General features: G+C 40.1%; 1 protein-coding gene across 1 annotated transcript in view; it reads left to right on the top strand.

Moving 5' to 3' along the window:
* Nucleotides 1-22600, top strand: part of IRAK3 (interleukin 1 receptor associated kinase 3) — a 53338-nt gene that overhangs the window by 12840 nt on the left and 17898 nt on the right. The window contains exons 2-6 of the mRNA XM_019454666.2: nt 4621-4803; nt 9939-9997; nt 10622-10676; nt 11943-12094; nt 15910-15974. Coding sequence (XP_019310211.2) covers nt 4621-4803; nt 9939-9997; nt 10622-10676; nt 11943-12094; nt 15910-15974 — 514 coding nt within the window. The remainder of the gene's footprint in view (nt 1-4620; nt 4804-9938; nt 9998-10621; nt 10677-11942; nt 12095-15909; nt 15975-22600) is intronic.

Genomic DNA, 22600 nt, shown 5'->3' with positions numbered 1-22600 from the left:
AGCTGGTGCCAACGTCACACCCTCATACTCCTCCCTGACTGGTAGCCCATGAAAGGAACAGCTTTGACTCCAAATGACAGCCCTGCCTTAGTTTAAAGCTAGGTTCTCTTTTCTGCTTATTATGGATCTTTGATAAAAAATACAATTGCTGTTTTGCTTGCTGTTTGCTATGAGCATTGTGAGACCTTTCCTGATTGTAACCCGCTGTAGAATGGGCTGTAAAACTTCCTAAATGTAGTCTGATATGTAATGAAATGAGTAATTGTATACAAACTAACCGGCATTTCTCACTTCTGTAAACCTGCTTGCTTAGCACATTCCTCACCTACCCCCTTCCCCCTTTCTTCCTCCTGCCACAAGTAAAAACCTCCCCTGTGCTATTTGTCTCTGTCTATAAAAACGCTATACCAACCCTAATCGTGGCCTCTTGCGTCACCGGTGACGAGTGCGCAGGTGACCAGGTTCGAACCTGCAATAAACGACCCTTGCCGCTTGGCTTTGACTTACGACTCTGGTGGTCTTTTGTGGGAGGTTTTGGAACTTCAGGCATTACAGCCCACAAGGCTGTCATCTCCCTTCATGTCTCATCCCAAAATCAGGTCATGTCTTATCCAGAGTTTTAAAGTAGAGAGGGAACTGTTTGCTTTTTTTTTAATTAATTTTTTTTAAGTAATCTCTACACCAGCGTGGGGCTTGAACTCATGACCCCAAGACCAAGAGTCACATGCTCTTACAACTGAGCCAGCCAGGCGCCCTGAGACGGAGCTGTTTTATTTTATTTTTTTATAAAAGCTTGCCGTATGTTGTATAAGTATTATTAATTTATATGGTACATTATGCCTGATACTCTATAAATGTCAGCCAAGTAATCTACTAATAGAAAAAGTAGAAACCTAAACTTTCACTTTGCTGAGATTTGATATTTAGTGTTCCCCTGTTGGAGTGTTAATCTGGAGACTGGGAAGTGTTCTAAAGACTGGAAGACGTATTTTAAGGTCAGTGCTCCTATAATCGGCAGACCAGAGAGGGGCAACCAAATTTAGTGTCTGTTTTGGGAGGGACTTCAAATGGACTTCAGAGGATGTTTACTGATGAGAAGTTTGAAATTGCTCAGTGACTTGCCTAGAGTTGCACCATAGGCGAATGGCAGAGCCACGAATAAACACACATTTTCATGCGTATACCCAGGGGGCCACAAGGGTCCTCTGTCTTGATGGAGACTTCCCTTTTGAAGACAATGTAGTCTACTTTTGGGGTTCACAGTTCATTCCTTTATTTTGTTTCCCAACTGAAATTCCCATGATTTTTTTTTCTCCCCAGTATAGTATATTAATTCCAATAATTCCTTGAGTATTGGCCTCTCTTTAGAAGTATGCATAATTTTAAACTTGGCTCAGGCTCCAGAAACCATTCCTCTAGGAAGCTTTCCATGATGCCCTTATCTTTTTGAGAGGGATAGAGAGGGATAGAGTCCCAAGCCGACTCTGTGCTGTTAGTGCAGAGCCCGATGCAGGGCTCCATCTCATGAAACGTGAGATCATGACCTGGGCGGCGAAATCAAGAGTGGGTCGCTCAACTGACTGAGCCACCCAGGTGCCCCCCCACCTATTTTTAAAGATTTTATTTTTAAGTAATCTCTACACCCAACATGGGGCTTGAACCCACAATCCCAAGATCAAGAGTTGCACACTCCCCCGACTGGGCCAGCCAAGCACCTCCATGAGACCCCCATTTTTAGTTAGGGACCCCTCTTCTTGCTGCACATACACTTGACGTATGCAATTATTATACTACTAGCACAGTCAACAAATGTTTGAACTTGTTAAAAAGTGAAATTCAACCAAGTAAATCTGAAGATTTTAATTGGCTTTATTTAATAATTCACGAATCAGTCAGTATTCCACCTAGCAAGTAGAAGGGAGTTCCGGGGAGTTGTACAAAATGGAAGGTTATTTTCCAGGAAAGATGGTGGGCAAGAAAATTATTAGCAAAAGAAAAGTATTGTTCTGCTTAGGTCATGACCTCACGGTTCATAGGTTTCAGCCCCAGTTCAGCAGAGAAGCTGTTTGGGATTTTCTCTCCTTCACTCTCTGCCCCTCCCTCTCCCCCTCCCCTCAAAATAAATAAACAAAAACTTAAAGGAAAAAAAAAAAAAAAGGATTGTTCCTGGCAAGATTCTTTCCCTTAGGGAGAAGAGCAGGGGGTCTTATCATGCAGATTACCTCATCTTCCTCTGGGGATACAGAGGGCCCATGTAACAGATTACTTCAAAGGAACTGATCAGAAAATTCCTGACTAACTGGGTAAGATTTATATTTCTGATGCAGGTTGAAACTACAGTACTGGATTAGGTATTTAGCCCCGTTTGGTGACTTGGCCTAAGTGACGCCATTTTGGGCCTGTTGACAAATTGTACCGATTTGTACTATTTCCCCTAAGAGCTTTTAGAAATAAAGTGTTTATGAAAAGTGTGCCTCAACCAAATAGGTAGATCACATCATCAAAAGAAATACATTAAAAATTAAGTTACTGGGGTGCCAGCTGGCTTAGTCGGTTGAGCATCTGACTTCAGCTCAGGTCATGATCTTTCGGTCTGTGGGTTCGAGCCCCGCGTCGGGCTCTGTGCTGACAGCTCAGAGCCTGGAGCCTGCTTCAGATTCTGTCTCCCTCTCTCTCTCTCTCTGCTCCTCTCCCGCTCTGTCTCTCAAAAATAAACATTAAAGCAAACTTAATTTTAAAAAAATAGAGAGTTACTACGTCTTGATAAATATTTTTGCTTTGAAGGTCCCCTTCTATTTTGTAGTGTGAAGCTATCTAAAACATATATTGACAGTTGGATAGTCCTTGCCTCTTCATGAGACATCATCTCTTCCAAGAAATAGATAATAAAGATATTCTTGCCAGAAGTTAAAATATGGAGGAAAGGCAAAAACAGTCCAACTTAATGATGTCAGATATGTTATTGTAGCTGTTTTTTCCTTTACAGCCTAAGCCTACATTCCAGTTGAATGTCTCAACTTCATCATCCTTTACTGGAAATGCCACTTCCTTTCACTCTTTTCTGATACAAGATGTGACTGAAAGATGAAACTTTGTGGGTATTAACCAGGATAGACTAAGTTATATGCAGTAACAAGCACTGCCCAAATCACTGCCAGTGGTTAACATAACCGAAGTTTGCTTTCTGCTTGTGGGAACAGCACTGAGAGTCCAGAACAGCTGACCTCATGAGGTGGCCCTGCATTCCAGGTGGCTTTGATCTTGAAGCACCCCCGTATCAACATGTGCTTATACCTGGTGGCGAGCATGGGTGCCTGGTGAATTGCCCCCTGGCTCTTCAGTGTTCCTGGCTGAAAGGGACACATAGGCATAACTAACCCAGGGCAGGAAGATGTAATCCTCTCTGAAGGGGCAGAAGATTGGAAATATTGGTGAGCACTGGTAATATCTACCGAGTCCACTTTTGGTCCACAGGAAGAGGGGGGCACTTATGGTTGCATATTGTGATCTTTGTCAACTTGCAGGATGTACTTATACTCTCAGCAAAAACAGAAAGTTGAAGGAAACTGAATAGTCTAGCAAACCCTTGAAGGACTGAAAATGTGGGGAGAAGGGATGCCATATTAAATCAAAAGATGTTTGTCTTTCTGATGTCTTGATTCAAATACCGCAGCTATTGGGGTGCCTGGGTGGCTCAGTGGGTTAAGTGTCTGACTTCTGCTCAGGTCCTGATCACACGGTTCGTGAGTTCGAGCCCCACATCAGCCTCTATGCTGACAGCTTGGAACCTGGAGCCTGCTTTGGATTCTGTGTCTCCCTCTCTCTGCCCCTCTCCCACTCGTGGGTGCGTGCTCTCTCTCTCTCAAAAATAAATAAATGTTAAAAAAAAATTCAAGTACTATAACTAGTGTAGTAGCTCCCTAAGAAATTTTTTAAAACTTTAGAGTCTTTTAGAGTCTGAAATAAACTGAAGAGAGATAGTTCTGTAGGGGGCTTATTATACTTCTCAGGTCTGAGCCCCTGTTCGTCTTTTAGAAGGACATCAACCTTTGGAGAGTATCACTGGGGGATAGGGGAGTCCTCCAATGAGGTTACCTTGGTTACTGCTGGAGAGAAGCTTCCAGATTTGTGTGTGGCAGAAGAAAAGGCTGATTTCCATAGCCAGTTATGGTGACGTGTTGAGGGTCCCCACGACCACACTCGGATGACAATTGGATTTTATCCATCCATGTGTATCTGGCTTTTTAAATTTTTTAGACTTTCCAGAAGATAAAGGTATGAGACAGGGTGTCTGGGTGACTCAGTCAGTTAAGTGACCAACTCTTGATTTCAGCTCAGGTCACGATCCCATGGCTCATGGGATTGAGTTCTGTGTCGACCCCCGTATCGGGCTCTGTGCTGACAGCTAGAACACTGCTTGGGATTTTCTCTCTTCCTCTCTCTCTGCCCCTGCCCTGCTTGTGCTCACATTTTCTCTCTCTCAAAATAAATAAACATTAAAAAAAATAATTAAAAAAATAAAAATTATAAATAATGTGAACTAAAACATATAAAGTATCCCTACACATGTATTCCAATAAAAGTAAACTATTTGTGTTCTTCCTGTTGCGATTTCTACAGCGGAGCGACTTTCAAACAGCTGGCTGGATGTTCGTCACATCGAAAAATATGTTGACCAAGGTAAAAGTGGAACAAGAGAACTACTCTGGTCCTGGGCACAGAAAAACAAGACCATCGGTGACTTGTTACAGATCCTCCAGGAGATGGGGCATCATCGAGCTATCCATTTAATTGTGAATCATGGTAAACATTTATGATTCTTATGATGTGGCTCTCTGTCTATTTTATAGAGTTTGCAATTTATAAATGTAAATATTGCATTTTGTTCAAGACCATGACTGGTTATACTATATGTCAAGGATTCCTTACCTGAGGCTTTATCTGAAGGCTTTTATCACTTCTTTTGGGCGACACTTTCTTTTCTTATTGCCTGTGTTATACAACACAGTCCTTTCTACCACTTGTTTAGGGTTTTAAAATTTTTTACTTGTAAACTACACATTAAAATTTTTAAAAAAATATTTATTTTTGAGATAGAGACAGAGACAGAGTATGAGCAGGGGAGGGGCAGAAAGCGAGGGAGACACAGAATCCGAAGCAGGCTCCAGACTTTGCTGGAGCTGTCAGCACAGAGCCCCACGCAGGGCTCGAACTCACAAGCGGTGAGATCATGACCGGAGCCTAAATCAGATGCTTAACTGACTGAGCCACCCAGGTACCTCTAAATTACATTTTTTTAAACGTTTCATTCTTAGCTAAGAGAATCAGTTTTCCATCCAAAACTCTGACACTATTTGAATCGTAAACAGAATCACAGTGTTTGAGTAAAACATAAGTACTTTTATAATTAGCTTTGTCATATAAGTCAAAATATAATTGGATTCTCTCTTTCCCCGCCCTTGTATTTTAGTGCAAATGATGTCTGGGGCTTATCTTTTATCTTCAGTGGTGTTTTTATGCCAGGGCCTCTAACTCTGCCTTACGAGTCTCATTTCACAGTGGCCTAATACCTCCCTCTATTTGTCTTATGTGTTTCTGATGCTGTGTCATGACTTACACTTAAAAGCAACCTGATAAGGAAAGCTCATGAAACTTTTTCTGTTCATTCTTTATCAATAAAATAAGTTCCTAATGTCCCCTGTTCTGTTTACTCCACTTTAGATTTATTCACTTCAACAAGAATGATCCTGAGTGATCTTGGGTCTTACGTTACAAACTCAGGGCTCTTAGGCTGAAAATTCTTTTGAATCAGCATCCTTTTTCTTTTGGCTCTTTTGTCCAGAGGTATTTTTAGTTCCGTATATTTGCATGCAAATATACCTCTACCTTATCACCCCTACCTAGAAAAAATCCTGCGAAATTTGTACCAGAACACTGTACCTTCAGATTGACTTTTATATGCTTTTTACGTTTAATAGGATATTAGACAGTTCCCAATAGGCTCCCACTACGGTATTTCCCGTAAAACATGGCTCATCTCTTTTGTCACTGTTTCCTCACTTGGTTTAGTCCCATGGAATGCTTCACTACGAAGCTGACTGACCAAGTAAAGTACAGTGACTCCCTGGACACTGTAAATGCACTGCCTTTTCATTCTCTGAGCCTTTTCCAGCTGCTGAAACCACCCACACAACTTATCGTTCACAATATAAACTCACACCAATCTGATAGGACGCAGGGTTATGTTTTACATTTACAGATTCCGGAATAGATTTCAGGATACCTTTTCACTCTCTGTGTTGTTTATTTACACAGCAGAGAATGGTGTGGACTGTGAGTAGACGAAAATTTCACATCCTTGCTTGACTCCTGTTGCACGTGCAAAATTGATTTCATTTTTAAACGTAGGAGATTCGCTGATTGGTGGAAAGACAATTATTTACTGCCCTAGTATCAGGAGATAGGTAAATCTGAGATGAAGAGGAGGATAGCATTTTGGTCTGAGTCCTTTGCTGAGAAAATAGCATTATTTAATTGCAACTTGTTGAGTGGATGCTTTGAAACTAAATCTTTAAAATGTTAGTTGTTTAGCTTGTTCAAAGAAGCAGCGTGATGATTCATGGAAACCGTTAAGTGAGCCTAATGAACACGTGTCTCCTATGATAGCTACTCAATGAATTAGAAATTAGAGTTCCTAACTGAAAGTGCATAAAAAGATTTAGTCGTTGGGGCGCCTGGGTGGCGCAGTCGGTTAAGCGTCCGACTTCAGCCAGGTCGCGATCTCGCGGTCCGTGAGTTCGAGCCCCACGTCAGGCTCTGGGCTGATGGCTCGGAGCCTGGAGCCTGTTTCCAATTCTGTGTCTCCCTCTCTCTCTGCCCCTCCCCCGTTCATGCTCTGTCTCTCTCTGTCCCAAAAATAAAAAAAAATAAAAAAAAAAAAAGTTGAAAAAAAAAAAAAGATTTAGTCGTTGTTTGTTGCTCCCATGGACAGACTTACCAGTTATCCAAATAATCCATTATTTGCTCAAATATCCGTTTTTGCCTCCCTTCCCTTGAAATTGTCAGTTTGGTGGGATGGTTTTCATTTTAGAGGAGAGATCACTTTGTGGATTTGGAATTTCTTACAAGCCCTCCTGCGAAAAGTCTTGTATTTCCTCCCAGTCACTATTCCTGCGATTCAGGTGGCTGCCATTAGGTGTTTTCACATCCATAAAGCATTCCCTCATATCTCAGGACATAGCCTAGCTGTTCAAGAAACGAGAATCCTTACCTGCTTTCGTTATATTTCTGGTATGCCTGCTCTTACATATCACATTCTGCATTTATATTTCAATGGTCATAATTGTTTTCTACTTTTGACATAAAATCCACAGTTTTCTTCAGGCTTCTTAGGAGAGCCATTTTGAATCTTCAATTTTATATGACAATGAATATTGCCTTCCTTTTTATGGGCAACAAAAGGACAATGACTTTTAGTGCCCTTAGTTCAAATTTTATTCTACACGATACTTCCCCATGATGTTTATTTCTTTTTCTTGCCTAATTGCCCTGGCTAGAACCTCTGGTATAAGGTTGAATAGAAGTGGCAAGATCAGACATTTTTTTCTTGTTCCTGATGTAAAGGGGAAAGCATTCAGTTTTTCATAATGATGTATGACATTATTTGTGGGCTTTTCACAGATACCCTTTATTAAATTGAGGGAATTCTCTTCTATTCCTTGGGTTTTTACGATAGGTTAGTGGATTTCATGGGTTTAGTTCTTCATTCTATTAATGTGGTGTATTACATTGGTTGATTTTCATATTGTAAGCCAATCTAGGATTCTCAAATGAATCCCACTTGATCATGGCATATAATCTTACATGTTTCTGGATTTACTTTGCTAATATTTCATTGAGGACTTGTTGTTGTTGTTGAAGACTTCTGCATCTATGTTCATAAGAGATATTGGACTATCGTTTTCCTGTGAAGTTTTACCTGGCATTGGTATTAGGATAATATTGGGTCTCATAGAATGATTTGGGAATTGTTTCCTCCTCTTCTATTTTGGAAAAATTTGTAAAGAACTGATGTTAAATTTTGTTTAAATATTTGATAGAATTCACCTGTGAATCCATTCAGGCCTGGGGTTTTGTGTGTAGGAAATCTTAAATTATTAATTCAGTCTCTTTCCTTGCAATAGGTCCATTCAGATTGTTTATTTCTTCTTGAGTTAGTTATGGCAGTTTGTGTCTTTCTAGGAATCTGTCTGTGCCATTTCAGTTATCTAATTTTTTTTTTAAGTTTATTTATTTATTTTGAGAGAGCACGCAAGTGGGGAAGGAGCAGAGAGAGGGAGAGAGAAAGCATCCCAAGCAGGCTCTGCACCTGCACAGAGCTGGATGCAGGGCTCAAACCCACGAACCTCAAGATCATGACCTGAGCTGAAATCAAGAGTCACTTAACTGACTGAGTCACACAGGTGCCCCTTAGTTATCTAATTTTTTACATGCAATGTTCATCATATTCTCTTACAATTCGTTTTATTTCTATAGGGTTGGTAGTGTGTCTCCTCTTTGTTTTTGGTTTTAGTAATTTGAGTCTCCTCTCTTTCTTGGTTAGTCTAGCTAAATCAGTTTTGTGATTATTCCAAAGAACCCCTTTGGTTTCATTGATTTTCTCTTTTGTTTTTATATTATCTATTTCATTTATTTCCACTGTAATCTTAATTCTTTCCTTCCTTTGCTTCCTTCAGTTTAGCACTTTCTTTTCTAGTTCCTTCGGTGAAAATTCAGGTTATTGATTTAAGATCCTTTTTCTTTTTTAAGGTAGGCATTTACAGCTATAAATTTCCTTTTAAGTGCTCCTTTTGCTACATCCCATAAGTTTTGGTATGTTGTGTTTTCACTTTCATTCATCTGAAAGTAGTTTATAATTTCCCTTGTGATTTCTTCTTGGATTCAGTGGTTATTTATGGACTTGTTCAATTTTCATGTATTTGTGAATTTCCCAAATTTCCTTCCATTACTGATTTCTATTTTAATTGCATTGTGGTCAGAGAATATGCTTTGTATGATTTCAGTCCTTCCAAATTTATTGAGGCTCATTTTATTGCTCAAGATATGGTCTATCCTGGAGACTGTTCAACATGCTCTTGTGAAGTTTTTGTATATTCTTTTGTTTTTGGATGGAATATTCTAGAGAATGTCTGCTAGATCTAGGCTTGTAGTTTGCTCAAGGAGGTCTGTTATTAATTGGTTATGCTTTGTTGCCAGTCCTCTAAGCAAAGTAGTTTTTTAAAACATTAGAATACAGTCAAAGAAAAACTAGAAGATGAAATAAAATTTTTCTGAAGTCTGAATCAAAATGTCAGATGTGACAGCAAGATACTTCAGGGTTTTCATCTTTTTCAGGAAGCTACATAGACTACCTCAATTCAAATAGAACATACAGAAGTTATGGTGTATATTTGGGGAGGGGTGATAGGTGTTTGTGGCTGATCACACACGCGCACACACACACACACACACACACACACACACACACACACCCCTCTAATATCTTACGGCACAAGAGGGGATAAAAAATAAACTAACCTAAGGAGATATAATCCCATAATTATACAACTTTAAAATATATGGGCAAAAAGCTGATTCAATGTTGCTTTTTTCCTTTCAATTTTCTACTTTCTACTTTAATATTTTTAATGATGTCTATCAATAATGTAAGGTAGGTATTATACGTTAGGTAAACAAAAACATGTTTGAATAATATTTGATCATTACAAAGCTATTTACAGATGTTAATTTGTAACCATTCAAAGGGAATGCAACTGAACTTTAGAAATTAACACTACTAGCAAGGTGTTTATTTTCACAGTCTAAGAAAGGAAAAAAAAAACATGCTTATTAGAGACATAAAATTTTATCTGTATCTACCTCCCTTTCTTTCTTTTCAGGAGCACCCTTGAAGAGTCAGAGTCATCATGGAGATAGATTTCCAAACATGTTACCCAAGGTAGAGTGTATGTGCAGAGATAATGAACCTTGAACTCTGTTGCATATATAATTGAGCATGGGGGATGAAATTATCAGACAGAAAAATGATGGTTTGCAAGTACTTTTTTAAAACCAGTAAAGCTTTAGCTTTCTCGTTGCTTTGTTTAGTTGGGGATTCAGGAAACTAGAGATTTGTGGGAAAAGAGTGAAGAGCTTTCTCCTCTCAGTGATCTGTCATAGATAAGGCTTAGAACTGGTAAGAGTGCTGTGAGTTACGCATTTGTCTTAATTCAGCTTTTAATTTTCCTGTTCTACTTGGCATTTTGCATGTTGCTGTTGGTTTTTATGGGAACAAATAAATTGGCAGCGATCATTTTTTATAGCATTAGAAGTCATTTAAAATTGACTGTAACTATGACATTGATACTTGAGTTTTTGTAGTTAGTATGGAAGCTTTAAATGCATAAGGCAATGAATACTGTTGAATTAAATAAAGTAACTTCGCTTTCTACTAGCTTTCTTCTAAATTAGATTCTGCTCTATTGCACTGTATAGTCCAGGGGGAGCTTTGGATTTCTGTTAAGGTTCTGTTCTTTCTAGGCTTATGAAATGGAATTACTTCAGTATGTATTTCCTCTCTTAGGAAATAGCCAATGTCACAGTGGATAATGTTCTTATTCCTGAACATAATGAAAAAGGTAAAAAAAAATTTTTTTTTTTTACTTTAAATCATGCCTTGCTTTAAGTTAACTTACAGAGACAAATATCCAATGAACACATTAACTCTTCATTAATATGCAGGTTTAGGGTAAAATTTTCATGGATGTTGAAATACTTGCAGCTTTGACTGACACTAAGTTCTGATGGATGATATATTATTGTTATATTAAAAATCTACTGGCCAATGGAGAACATAATTGTGTTCTCTTCCCTGGGGGGGTTTTCATACTTTCTGTTAGTGAAATTTGCATTTTTATGTGTCATAGGAAAACATTTAAAAATTACATTGGGTTTTATATAGTGTTAGAAATTGTGATAGCCCTTGCAGAGATCTTTAGAGACGTTTGTAGAGCAATGCCGAAGGTCACTATGAAAGTCTCATTATTTCCATATCACTTTTATTACTTTATTAGCAGGGAGAATAATTTAATTCTACCTGGGAATCCTTCTGATCAACGTTAATGGCTAGTTAAGGCTGCTTTGCCTCGTTTTTACCACCAGATCTGTACCTTCCTTGGTTCAAAAGAGAATTAGAGAAGTTGGATAAAATTTTGGTCCTTTAAGATTTAACAATAAGATGTAAATCAAACAGCAAATGTGGAAATATAGCCAAAATTGGGCTCTGAAGGATTTAGTTAAGCTTTTCCCCTTGGATATGTATTTGATTACCTTCTAAATGTTTTCTCCCAATCTCTGCTTTAGATGATTTTTTAAAAAGCTGAAGCATCTTCCTAATTTACTCTGAGGAAGTAAGTTAGAGATTTAGAGGATTTGGCTCATGAAAAATGATTCTATCAGTCATACTTGGAGAATATTGTTTAGTCATAACAAAGTTTCTACTTCCATAGGTTTTTTTTATTTTTAATGATTTTAGGTTCATAGTGAGTCAAAAGCAATCCATTGATCTAATGACAAAGAAGTGGAGTCCTGGAAAACTTTCCTCAACTGAGTTCTTCGGCTGACCTCTTTGGAAGGGTGATAGAATCACAGAACTATTATTCAGATATCTAAAAAGGCATTTGTTCTGTGGAATGGTGGGAGCCAGACCCAAGTAAATGTGCGGAGATGGGCTTCAGTTTTGGTTCCTGGGCCTTCTGCTCCTGGCTCTCTGCTGGGCTCTGAAGTATTTCTAATATGGAACTTATGGTTCTTTTTAATGATGATGTTGATTCTTAAAAAAAAAAAAAAGAAAGAAAGAAAGAAATGAAAAAGTAACTTATCTTCTCCCTACTTTCTGTCCTAAGGAATATTGTTTAAATCCTCCATCAGCTTTCAAAACATCAGAGATGGAACCAAAAATTTCCACAAAGACTTCCTAATTGGAGAAGGGGAGATTTTTGAGGTATACAGAGCAGAGATCCAAAACCGAACATATGCCATTAAATTATTTAAACAGGTATGGAAAGAATTACTATCACAGGATATCAGTTCCATTTATTTGCTCATATTTCATGCTAGAATGTGTCATTTTTCATCAACATTGGAAGGAGATATACTCGAAAATAAAATTTAATAAATGGAAATAAGATATATGACCTCAGGTGACTGGAGAAAAGACCATGAAATGAATGCCTGACTCGCAGGAATGTGGAAGTGAAATTCTTCCCATCCCCAGATGTGTCGAAGGAGAAAGGCTTTTCTGAAGAGCTGTGTAGGAGCTTGGCACTTTGCCTGTGCTGGTCTGCTCCAGTTTTCTTGTGTTGTTTTGTTTTTTTTTTTGGTTTTGTTTTTAGGATGGGCCGTGTCTCCTCCAGGCAGCTTCACAGGCTAAGCCCCAGATTGGTCTTTGGTGCTACTTTATAAATTATCGTTTATCACAGTTCAAGGGGGTGGGAAAGGGGAGGCTTCAAATAGAAGGAGCGAGGCAATGATCAGAGTTGGAGTTTAGGAGAAAGCTGAGTGACTGCAGCCAGTAAAGCAGAAAGGGTGTTGGGGTATCACACCCAGGAGTCAGGAAGAGACAGGTAGGCACACATACACCCAGAAGAACTGCTCTGCTGTTCTTCATCATTAGTCAGCAGTCAATAAACATTCATTCAACTCTCTCTGTGAAATGGGTGCTGGGCAAGGATGAATAAGGCATCATTCCATCCTCCGGGAGCTCAGTCCTGTGGGGCAAACGGTCAGGTAAAGAAAGAAAAGATTAAGCTACGGGGTGAGAAGTAGTTGAGCCCAGATTTGCACAAGAGGTCATGGCAGCACAGAAAAGACAGCCAGGGCAGGGGCAGATCCAGCACCCAGAAGAGAGCCTGGCACAGAGGAAGTACTTGATAAACATTTCTGCAATAGACAAATGGGAAAAGCGAACAAAAGGAAGTGACCTCTCAGCTGGATTTTGAAAGCCCAGTAGAATTTTGGCGGGGAGCGAGGCATGGGAAGTGCTCTCTGGGTGGAAGAAATAGCAGGTGTAACAGCCTGGAGGTGCGTGTGTGCAAACATATGCCTTACTAATAACAGATCATTGGGTGGAGGGAACGTAGAGCAGGGGGTGGGAAGGTAATGGCAGATGACACGGGAAAGATGGCTCAAGTCGGTGGGTGGGTTTTAAGTGGGAGAGTGAAAGGATTAGGTTTGTGTTTTTGAGATGTAACTCTGAGCACAGGTTAGGTCATGGGCTGGAAGTCGGCAGAGGCATTAGAGCAGAGATGGCAAGGACTAGGCTGGAGGTGGATAGAGGGGGTTTTAGATGGGTAGGGAAGAGATGGATGGGACTTAAACCCATGTCCTCAAGCCTAACATTAGAGTCACCTCAGGAGCTTTTTTGAAATGATCCCTCAGCATCAGGTTAGGTCAGCATAGTGGTGGCAGGCATCCGTATTTTTTCAAAGCTCCCCACGTGGTTCGGATGTGTAGCCAGCGTTGAGAAGCCCCGCTCTGAGCTAGGGCAGAGGCAAGGAGAAGGTATGTCTAAGCCAGGAGATGAAATGGACCAAATCTCACGATCGGTGAGATAGGGCTGGGCAAATGGGGGAGAGGATGGATCTCGGGTGATTCCTCCTCTGCAGCTTAGATTATGGCGCCCTTTTTTTTCTTTAATTATTAACCTGATTTCTCCAGTCCTTACATAGCATTCTATACCCACTGATTTTATACGGACGTCTCAAGATTCCTGAGGAGACAAACGGTCTAATAAAGAAATGAAACACCATTCAACAAAGAGAATGTGGTTATCTAGAGGTGGCCTATCTGAAGCCTGTTTCCTAGGGCCAGTGTGTCCCAGTCCCATTTGTAGGTTCTCTTGGGGTTGAGCCCCACGGCCACCTCCCCAAAAGGTTCCAGCCCTCTCTCTACTTTCCTCTTCTCTCCATGGCTGCCACCAACTCACACTGGGAGTTTTTGTGAGGTTTTTGGAAGGTTTGGGGAGGTTGGGGTTTTTTGTTTATTTATTTTTTATTCCAGGAGTCTGGCTTCAGAATGGAATGTCATTGCCTTTAGATCTCCTTTCCCTCCTGTCCTAGGGACAATGATCATTTCCTTGATTGCCTCCAACCCTTCTGGTATAGTTTTGGTGACCCTCCAATGTGCAGCCACAGCACCATAGCAATACCTCCTAATACTGGTTTCTTCATGCACCTCTCCCAATGGACTAGATGATGGTTTTTAAAGATCTTATTTATCTTTGTATCCCGGAGCCTTATTACAGAGCCTGGCCCATGGAAGTTGCTCAGTAAATGTTCGTTAGGTGAATTGAATGAAGCATGTGTGTATGTCCTTTTCGTGAATTTAGTTGCTGATCTCTAGGAGTAAAAGGACAGGAAGTAACAAAGTTACCAAAGGCCTAGACACCATACAAAGTCCTAAGTGTGTGCCTGTGTGTGTGTGTGCGCGTGCACACACACACACACACACACCGGGGAAAGATGGGAAATTTAATGAAGCCTTAGCCATAGAGCATTTGTTTCTAAAGAAACATGGTTTTGTAAAATTGGAACATTAACTTCAGTAACCTTTCCTGGAGGGACTGAAGTGGGAAAGTGTACAAGATGCCTTAGATGGGTGTGACCAGATCGCCTGGAGACCTTACAATACAGATTCTGGTTGAGCACACCTGGGCAGGGACCTGAGAGTCAGCATTTCTTACCAGCTCCCCGTGAAGCTGATGTTCCTTGTGCACAGACCCAAACTTTGAGAGTTAAGCTAGGTTAGCATGAACACAAAAACTAACCCCTTCATTTTTCAGATTAAGAAAACAACGATCTCAGGGAGGTTAAGTGACAAAAAGTCACAAATATTGCGTGTTAGAAATAAGACTGAGACCAAATCCACCTGGCTCCCAGGACAATGGTATTTTAAAATGTAAATTCTCATAAAGTGGTCCGCGAAAATGATTTGTTAGCCTCGTTTATTGTTTCTGACTTCCTGGATTAACTTGGAAAATAGCTTCCAGAATTCCTGTTGGATTTCTCTCCCTTTCTTCCTGAGAACAGAGCTCTAAAAACCCTGCCCTGTCTTGCAATTTACAAATGATAGAAACTTACAGCTGATGGAGCCTAACAATGTACTTAACTCTTTCGTGGTGGAAGTTAGGATCTTGAGATACAGAGACGCGCAGCGACATAAGGTTTATAAACTAAAGCCATCACGAACAATACCAGGGACAGAGTAGGCGCTCATACAATATTACTGAATTCATTAATGTATTCAATAAATATTCCTGTGTCAGGCACTGGGCTAGCTTCTGAAGATTCTTTGAAGTAAGGAGTTACGTTTTTCAATTTCTTAGTAAGTCCACCATTTCAAAATTAATATAAAGGTAAACCTGAATCGACATATCCAAATGACCCAAATCATAAATACCAAATTGGAGAAATCCCCTTCTAACCAGAATACAGCTATCACAAACTGGATCCTTTGTGAGACCAAGTAGGGCATTTCTGTCATGGGATTTTCTTTGAATACATATAATATTTTTAAATGTATGTAAATGTGTACAAAATATGGTAAAAGGGTTCGAATGTAAAATATGGCAACATAATACAGTGCAGGAAAAACTTCTAACTCAAGAACAGTGGTTAGAAATCTGTTTGGGAGTTAATGGGTTTTTGAAAATCTGATGAAAGCTAAGGATCCTCTCCCCGGTAAAAGAATTATATGCATTTACATCAAAAAGGTCAGCTGGTTTCAGGAAGACTGTAGACCCTGGTTTACAAATCCCAGAAACAGAGATCCTTTCCTTAATTTTGTTTTCTTATTTTTCTCCATGATATTTAGGAGAAAAAAATGCAGTGTAAGAAACAATGGAAGCAGTTTTTATCTGAGCTTGAAGTTTTACTACTGTGAGTATATTTGGTCTGGAATTTCTGCCTCTGTGCCTGGTTTTCATCTTTGTGCATCTTTGATTCTATAACACAGTGCTTGGCATGGTGGGCATGTAATAAAGGTGGGTTGGATATTAGGACTTTGGGTAAATTTTTGACATCTGCTTTAGTATATTCTTCAGAACACATTTTAAAATAGACCATTCACATAATTCACTTGAATATATTTTAACAAGGAACTGTCACAAGGAAGTGGATTAAATCATGTGTGACTAACATGGCTGAATGTAAAATAACTCCTCGAACGTTAGAATTGTATCTATTTTACCATTCCCCCCTTCCTTAGAGACACTTTAGTCAAGAAACTTCTGTCAGTATAACCGTCTTCGGGAAGAGCGTTTAGACAGAGAAATCAAGTGCTTTTGATGTGCGTATTGTTTTCTGGGATTTCATTCATGAGCCCAGGAGTCCTCAGAGACAAGCTAAAATGACTTCATTTTCATATATATTCATAACTGCAGCTGTGCGGCTGTCCAGCCGGCTCATCGGAGGTCCTTAACCCTACAGACTTCACTCGGCACCCTTTGTGAAAAGAAATGTTCTTTTCAGATGTTTTCTAAACCAATATATGAAATGGTGGTGGAAGAGGAGTCATTGTGCTAAATCCTGCTTTTGTACCCTGGGCCAGCAATCAAAACATTAGAGTTCTAATCAGAAAAACTTAATGCATACCATTTAGTCAACAAGAAACTAAAGCCAACATTGTAATCGTAGATTTCTACGTTTAAGCTGTATTTATTTGCTAATGAACAAGTAACAAATTGAAATATTTCAGAATTCCAAAAGTGCCAAAGGGTAAACCAAGAAAAGGAGTTTTCCACTATTGTCTTTAACCACCCAGCTGATTGTCCCGAGGCAGTAGTCATCAGTTTTTTGTAGATCTTCCCAGAGATCTAAAACATGGCAACATAATACAGTGCACGAGAAACTTCTAACTCAAGAGCGGTGGTTAGAAATCTGTTTGGGAGTTAACGGGTTTTTGAAAATCTGATGAAAGCTTAAGATCCTCTTCCCGGAAAAAGGTTTATATGCATTTACATCAAATAAGTATATATGTATTTTTTTCTCTCCTTTTTTTTTTTATTTCTTTTGAGAGAGAGAGAGCATGGGAGCACATGCATGTGCGTGTGCAGGAGCAGGGGAGGGGCAGAGAGAGAGAGGGAGAGAGAGAATTCCAAGAAGGCTCTGCGCTGTCAGTACAGAGCCCAGTGCAAGGCTCAAACCGTGAGATATGACCTGAGCCAAAATCAAGACTCGGACATTTAGGGGCGCCTGGGTGGCGCAGTCAGTTAAGCGTCCGACTTCAGCCAGGTCACGATCTCGCGGTCCGTGGGTTCGAGCCCCGCGTCAGGCTCTGGGCTGATGGCTCGGAGCCTGGAGCCTGTTTCCGATTCTGTGTCTCCCTCTCTCTCTGCCCCTCCCCCGTTCATGCTCTGTCTCTCTCTGTCCCAAAAATAAATAAAAAACGTTGAAAAAAAAAAAAAATTTAAAAGACTCGGACATTTAACTGACTGAGCTGCCCAGGTGCCTCTGTATTTTGTTTTCTTATTTTCCCATCAGAGGTAGCATAAATATACTGTTCACGTTGCTTATTTTAGTATTCTGTTGTGTTCCTGTACTGTAATTTGAATAACCATTCTTATATTAACAGAGTTTTAGATTTTTTTCTAATCTTTTAATGTTAGAAAATAATGCTGCAGGGGCACCTGGGTGGCTCAGTCGGTTAAGTATCTGACTTCGGCTCAGGTCACGATCTCACGGTTCATGAGTTCGAGCCCCACGTCAGGCTCTGTGCTAACCGCTCAGAGCCTGGAGCCTGCTTCAAATTCTGTGTCTCCCTCTCTCTCTGCCCCTCCCCTGCTAGCGCTCTGTCTCTGTCTCTGTCTTCTCTCAAAAATAAATAAACATTAAAAAAAAAAAGAAAAGAATGCTGCAACATGAAAAGCTTATTTTTTTAAATTTATTTTTTAAATATTTAATTTATTTTTTAAGGCTCCACACCCACTGTGCGGCATCACGACTCCAAGATCAAGAGTCACATGTTCTACTGACTAAGCCAGCCAGGCGCCCCAGGAAAGCTTGTATATATGTTATTTTGTAACTGTTTGAGTAGATCTAAGTTCCCATAAATAAAATTACAGGGTCAAATGGTTACACGCATTACATAATACCAAATTGTCCTCCAAAAGAAGTTATAAAAATTTATACCTACACTAGGCATATATGAATGCCTCATTCACCATATTTTTGCCAACATAGTATTTTTTTTAATGTTATTTTTGAGAGAGAGGGTGAGTGGGGAAGGGGCAGAGAGAGAAGGAGACACAGGATCTGAAGCAGGCCCTGCACTGACTGTAGAGAGCCCGATGTGAGGCTCAAACCCGCAAACCACAAGATCATGATCTGAGCCTAAGTTGGACACTCAACTCACTGAGCCACCCAGGCGCCCTACAAAGCGTTTATTCTTAACTTTTAATTTTTGCCAATGTGCTAGGTGAAAATGGTTTCTTAATGTGCTTTAAATTTCTTTTTTTTATTATGAGTGAATCTTTTCACATGTTAAGAGACAGATTTCCTTTTCTATGAAATACCTGATGCTATTCTTTGTCCATTTTTTTTAATTTTTTTTTTCAACGTTTTTTTTTTTATTTATTTTTGGGACAGAGAGAGACAGAGCATGAACGGGGGAGGGGCAGAGAGAGAGGGAGACACAGAATCGGAAACAGGCTCCAGGCTCCGAGCCATCAGCCCAGAGCCTGATGCGGGGCTCGAACTCACAGACCGCGAGATCGTGACCTGGCTGAAGTCGGACGCTTAACCGACTGCGCCACCCAGGCGCCCCTGTCCATTTTTTTAAGTTAGGCTGTTATTTTTCTTCATGACTTGTAGAAGCATTTTATATATTAGAGAAAATTAGCCTTAGTCTTATGTTATGAAATACAAATTTTTTACCAGATTGACATTTGTCTTTGCCTATTCTAGTCTTTGCTATGTGGAAATGGTTTTAATGTAGTTGAATTTAATCTGTTGTTTCTTTTATGGATTCTGGGTTTTATATCACAGTTTCTAAGACCTTCCCCAGTGAAAGGTTATAAAATAATTCTACCATGGTTTTGCCAAGTACTTTTATGATTTCATTTTTTACATTTATATCTCTTAGCCATTTGGATTTATTCTGGTGAGGTGTTTATATATGACTTTTAAGAGAATTAACAGCTCCATGATGTTGAATATTCTTGGTGTGATATTTTTATTCTTTATACTGCTAATATTTATTTAGTTTTAGGCTTAATACCAAATACATTACACGTATTAATTCTGCAGTCCTCACAGCAATCCTGTGAGGTAAATACTGCCATTATCCCCATCGTACAGATGGGGAAACTGAGGTAGATCCTACCTTTTGGAGAAGGCCCAACTCATTTCCTAAATCACTTTCAATCTTCTCCTTCTCAGATATTTATTAATGAATAAATCAGATGTAGCCCTCTCCTCTCAGAACATGCTGGCTGAAGTGGGATTAGGAGGGACGCACATAAGTAAACAGGCAATTTCAGTAAACTAAGTGATAGGATGGGCAAGTACAGAGCACTGAGGGTAGAGAAAATGGTAGCCCGGGGCGGGGGGAGGGGGGGCAGCAGTATAGCCTTCTCGGAAAAAGTAACATCTAGGCTGAGACCTGAGGGTGAGTTTTTTAAGTTCAATAGCAAGGAAGTGTGTAACCCCTGTCCCTTAAACAGAATTGTGAAGTCCTTGGGATGTGGCTTCTGATTCCTTTTTTCCCTCCTTTCCCAAGGGGAGGGAAGGGAGCTAATAATTTTTCAGGACCTAACACCTGGCTAAACAGTTAACTTTTCGTTTAATTTTCATGAGGACCTTGGGAAGTGACATTTTAATTATTGTGTAGAGTTGAAGAATATTAGTCTGCTGGGGCTTCTGTCACAAAAGAGACAGGGTGACTTACACAAAAGAAATTTATTTCTCACAGTTCTGGAGGCTGAGAAATCCAAGATCAAGGCAGATTTGGTTCTTGATGAGGGCGCTCTTCCTCGCATGTAGACAACTGCCTTCTAATTCTGTCCTGACATGGTGGAGAGGGAGGGAGCTGACTCTCCAGTGTTTCTTCTAATAAGGGCACTCATCCCATCATCCCATCATGAGGGATCCAACCCTAACCCCGACTACCTCCCGCAGGCCTCATCTCCAAGCACCTTTACATTTGAAGTTAGGGCTTTAACAGATGAACTGGGTCAGGGGGTAGCGAGTGGGGGGAGAGACACAATTCAGACCGTAGCAAAGAAAGAGTCTCACAGAGATTAAATGACTTGCCCAAGTTCACACAGCTGATAAAAAGAAGACCAGAGATTCAAACCCAGGTTTGTCTGTCGTTCAAGTCTGTCCAGTCTGCCACATGGTGGTGCCTCACACTGTGTTTATCTGACACTCACAAATGCTGATTGAATTGATTTTCAAGGTGTTGTATCAGGGGCACCTGGGTGGCTCAGTTGGTTAAGCATCTGACTTTGGCTCAGGTCATGATCTCACTGGTCCTGAGTTTGAGTCCCGTGTTGGGTCTGTGCTGACAGTTCAGAGCCTAGAGCTTGTTTCAGATTCTGTGTGTGTGTCCCCCCTGCTCCCCCAAATACATAAACATTTACAAAAAGGTATTGTATCTGCTGACCTTCAGACCTATATAATCTAAAATCCCACTGACTTAAAAATTTGTAGCGAAAGGTGGATGAGAAGGGTCTATAGATGCAAAACCAGCAGTGTTTATGGCTGTGCCATGTTCCATACCTCACAAACCTATACAGTGTCCATTTTACTGCTAGATTGGCAATATCTAAAAATAAGCAAATGGTCATTTCTGCCCTGTGAGCGAGAGAGCAGAGAACCAGGGCCATGACTGTGTCTGTACGAGGTCTGCTAGCTGCTTTCCAAAAGATTTTTTATCTCTTTAAATTATTTTAGATTATTATATTATTATATTATATTATTATATTTATTATAATATATTATATTATATATAATATAATATTATAATATTATTATATTATATAATTATATTATATTATTATTATTATTAGAGATTATTATCTCTTTAAATTATTTATAAAAGAGATATTTTACCAGGTAGTGGTATAGATGAGTTTTTTAGGCAGCCAAATACACCAGCTCCGTTCCTTTTCAGTCCATTGTGTTGCATTTTATAGATATGGTCTGAATTGTAATAGGGGTAGGGATCTTGTACACACACATACACACAAAACTTCCTTCTTTATGATAGGAGGAATAAAAGAAATCTGAAGCCATGTGTGAGAGTGTGTGTGTGTGTGTGTGTGTGTGTGTGTGTGTGTGTGTGTTTATAGGAAGGTTTTGCTATTGAAGAAACTAAATAAGAGGCCTTTGTAAATAGAATCTTACAAAAAACCAACCTTATTTTTTTTTTAATTTAATGTTTATTTATTTTTGAGACAGAGAGAGACACAGCATGAATGGGGGAGGGTCAGAGAGAGAGAGGGAGACACAGAATCTGAAACTGGCTCCAGGCTCTGAGCTGTCAGCACAGAGCCCGACATGGGGCTCGAACTCACGGATCGCGAGATCATGACCTGAGCCGAAGTCGGCCGCTCAACCGACTGAGCCACCCAGGCACCCCAACCAACCTTATTTTAATATCCCCAAGCATGCCTAGAACATAGTAGGTAGTCAATAAATAATTGAACTGAGATCACAGGTGAATTTCACATTTTATGTTTCATGTTTGTTACCTGAGTTCCATTGGTTTTCACAGTGATGATACAGGCATTCAAGAAACAGGGTTTTAAAGGAAAAGAGGCTGAAAATGTAGGCTACACTGACATAGAACTCTGTCATTTAAAATCTTTTTTTTAATGTTTATTGTTGAGAGAGAGACAGAGACAGAGTGCAAGTGGGGGAAGAGCCGAGAGACAGGAAGACACAGAATCTGAAGCAGGCTCCAGGCTCTGAGCTGTCAGCACAGAGCCCGACATGGGGCTCGAACCCATGACCCGAACTGAAGTTGGATGCTTAAACAACGGAGCCACCCAGGCGCCCCAGAACTCTGTCATTTAAAAATCAGTGATATATTTGGGGCACCTGGCTGGCCCAGTTGGTGGAGCATGTGACTCTTGATCTTGGGATTGTGAGTTCAAGCCCCACGTTTGATGTAGAGATTACTTAAAAATAAACTCGTTAGGGGCTCCTGGATGGCTCAATCTGTTGGGCGTCTGACTCTTGATTGCAGCTCAGGTCATGCATGATCTCAAGGTAAGTGGGGTGGAGCCACATGGTGGGCTCTGTGCTGACAGTGCAGAGCCTGCTTGGGACACTCCCTCCCCTCTCTCTCTGTCCCTCCTCCACTCATGTGTGCACACACTCTCTCTCAAAATGAATAAACATTTTAAGAAATCTTCAATAATGAATAAATACGTGCATACAATAAAAATCAGTGATATATTCTTCAACATCAGACTTTACTAACCACATGGATTTTAGGTAACTATAAAGCTTTATGAAGATCCTGGATGTCGTCTCTACTCGTGTGACTGGTGCCTAGCACA

Source organism: Panthera pardus, unplaced genomic scaffold (genome assembly GCF_024362965.1).
Source record: "Panthera pardus isolate Hobbes unplaced genomic scaffold, ASM2436296v1 HiC_scaffold_6, whole genome shotgun sequence".
Taxonomy (NCBI): Eukaryota; Metazoa; Chordata; class Mammalia; order Carnivora; family Felidae; genus Panthera; species Panthera pardus.
Note: the sequence above shows the minus strand (reverse complement) of the source record. Positions and strands in the feature narration are given on the sequence as shown.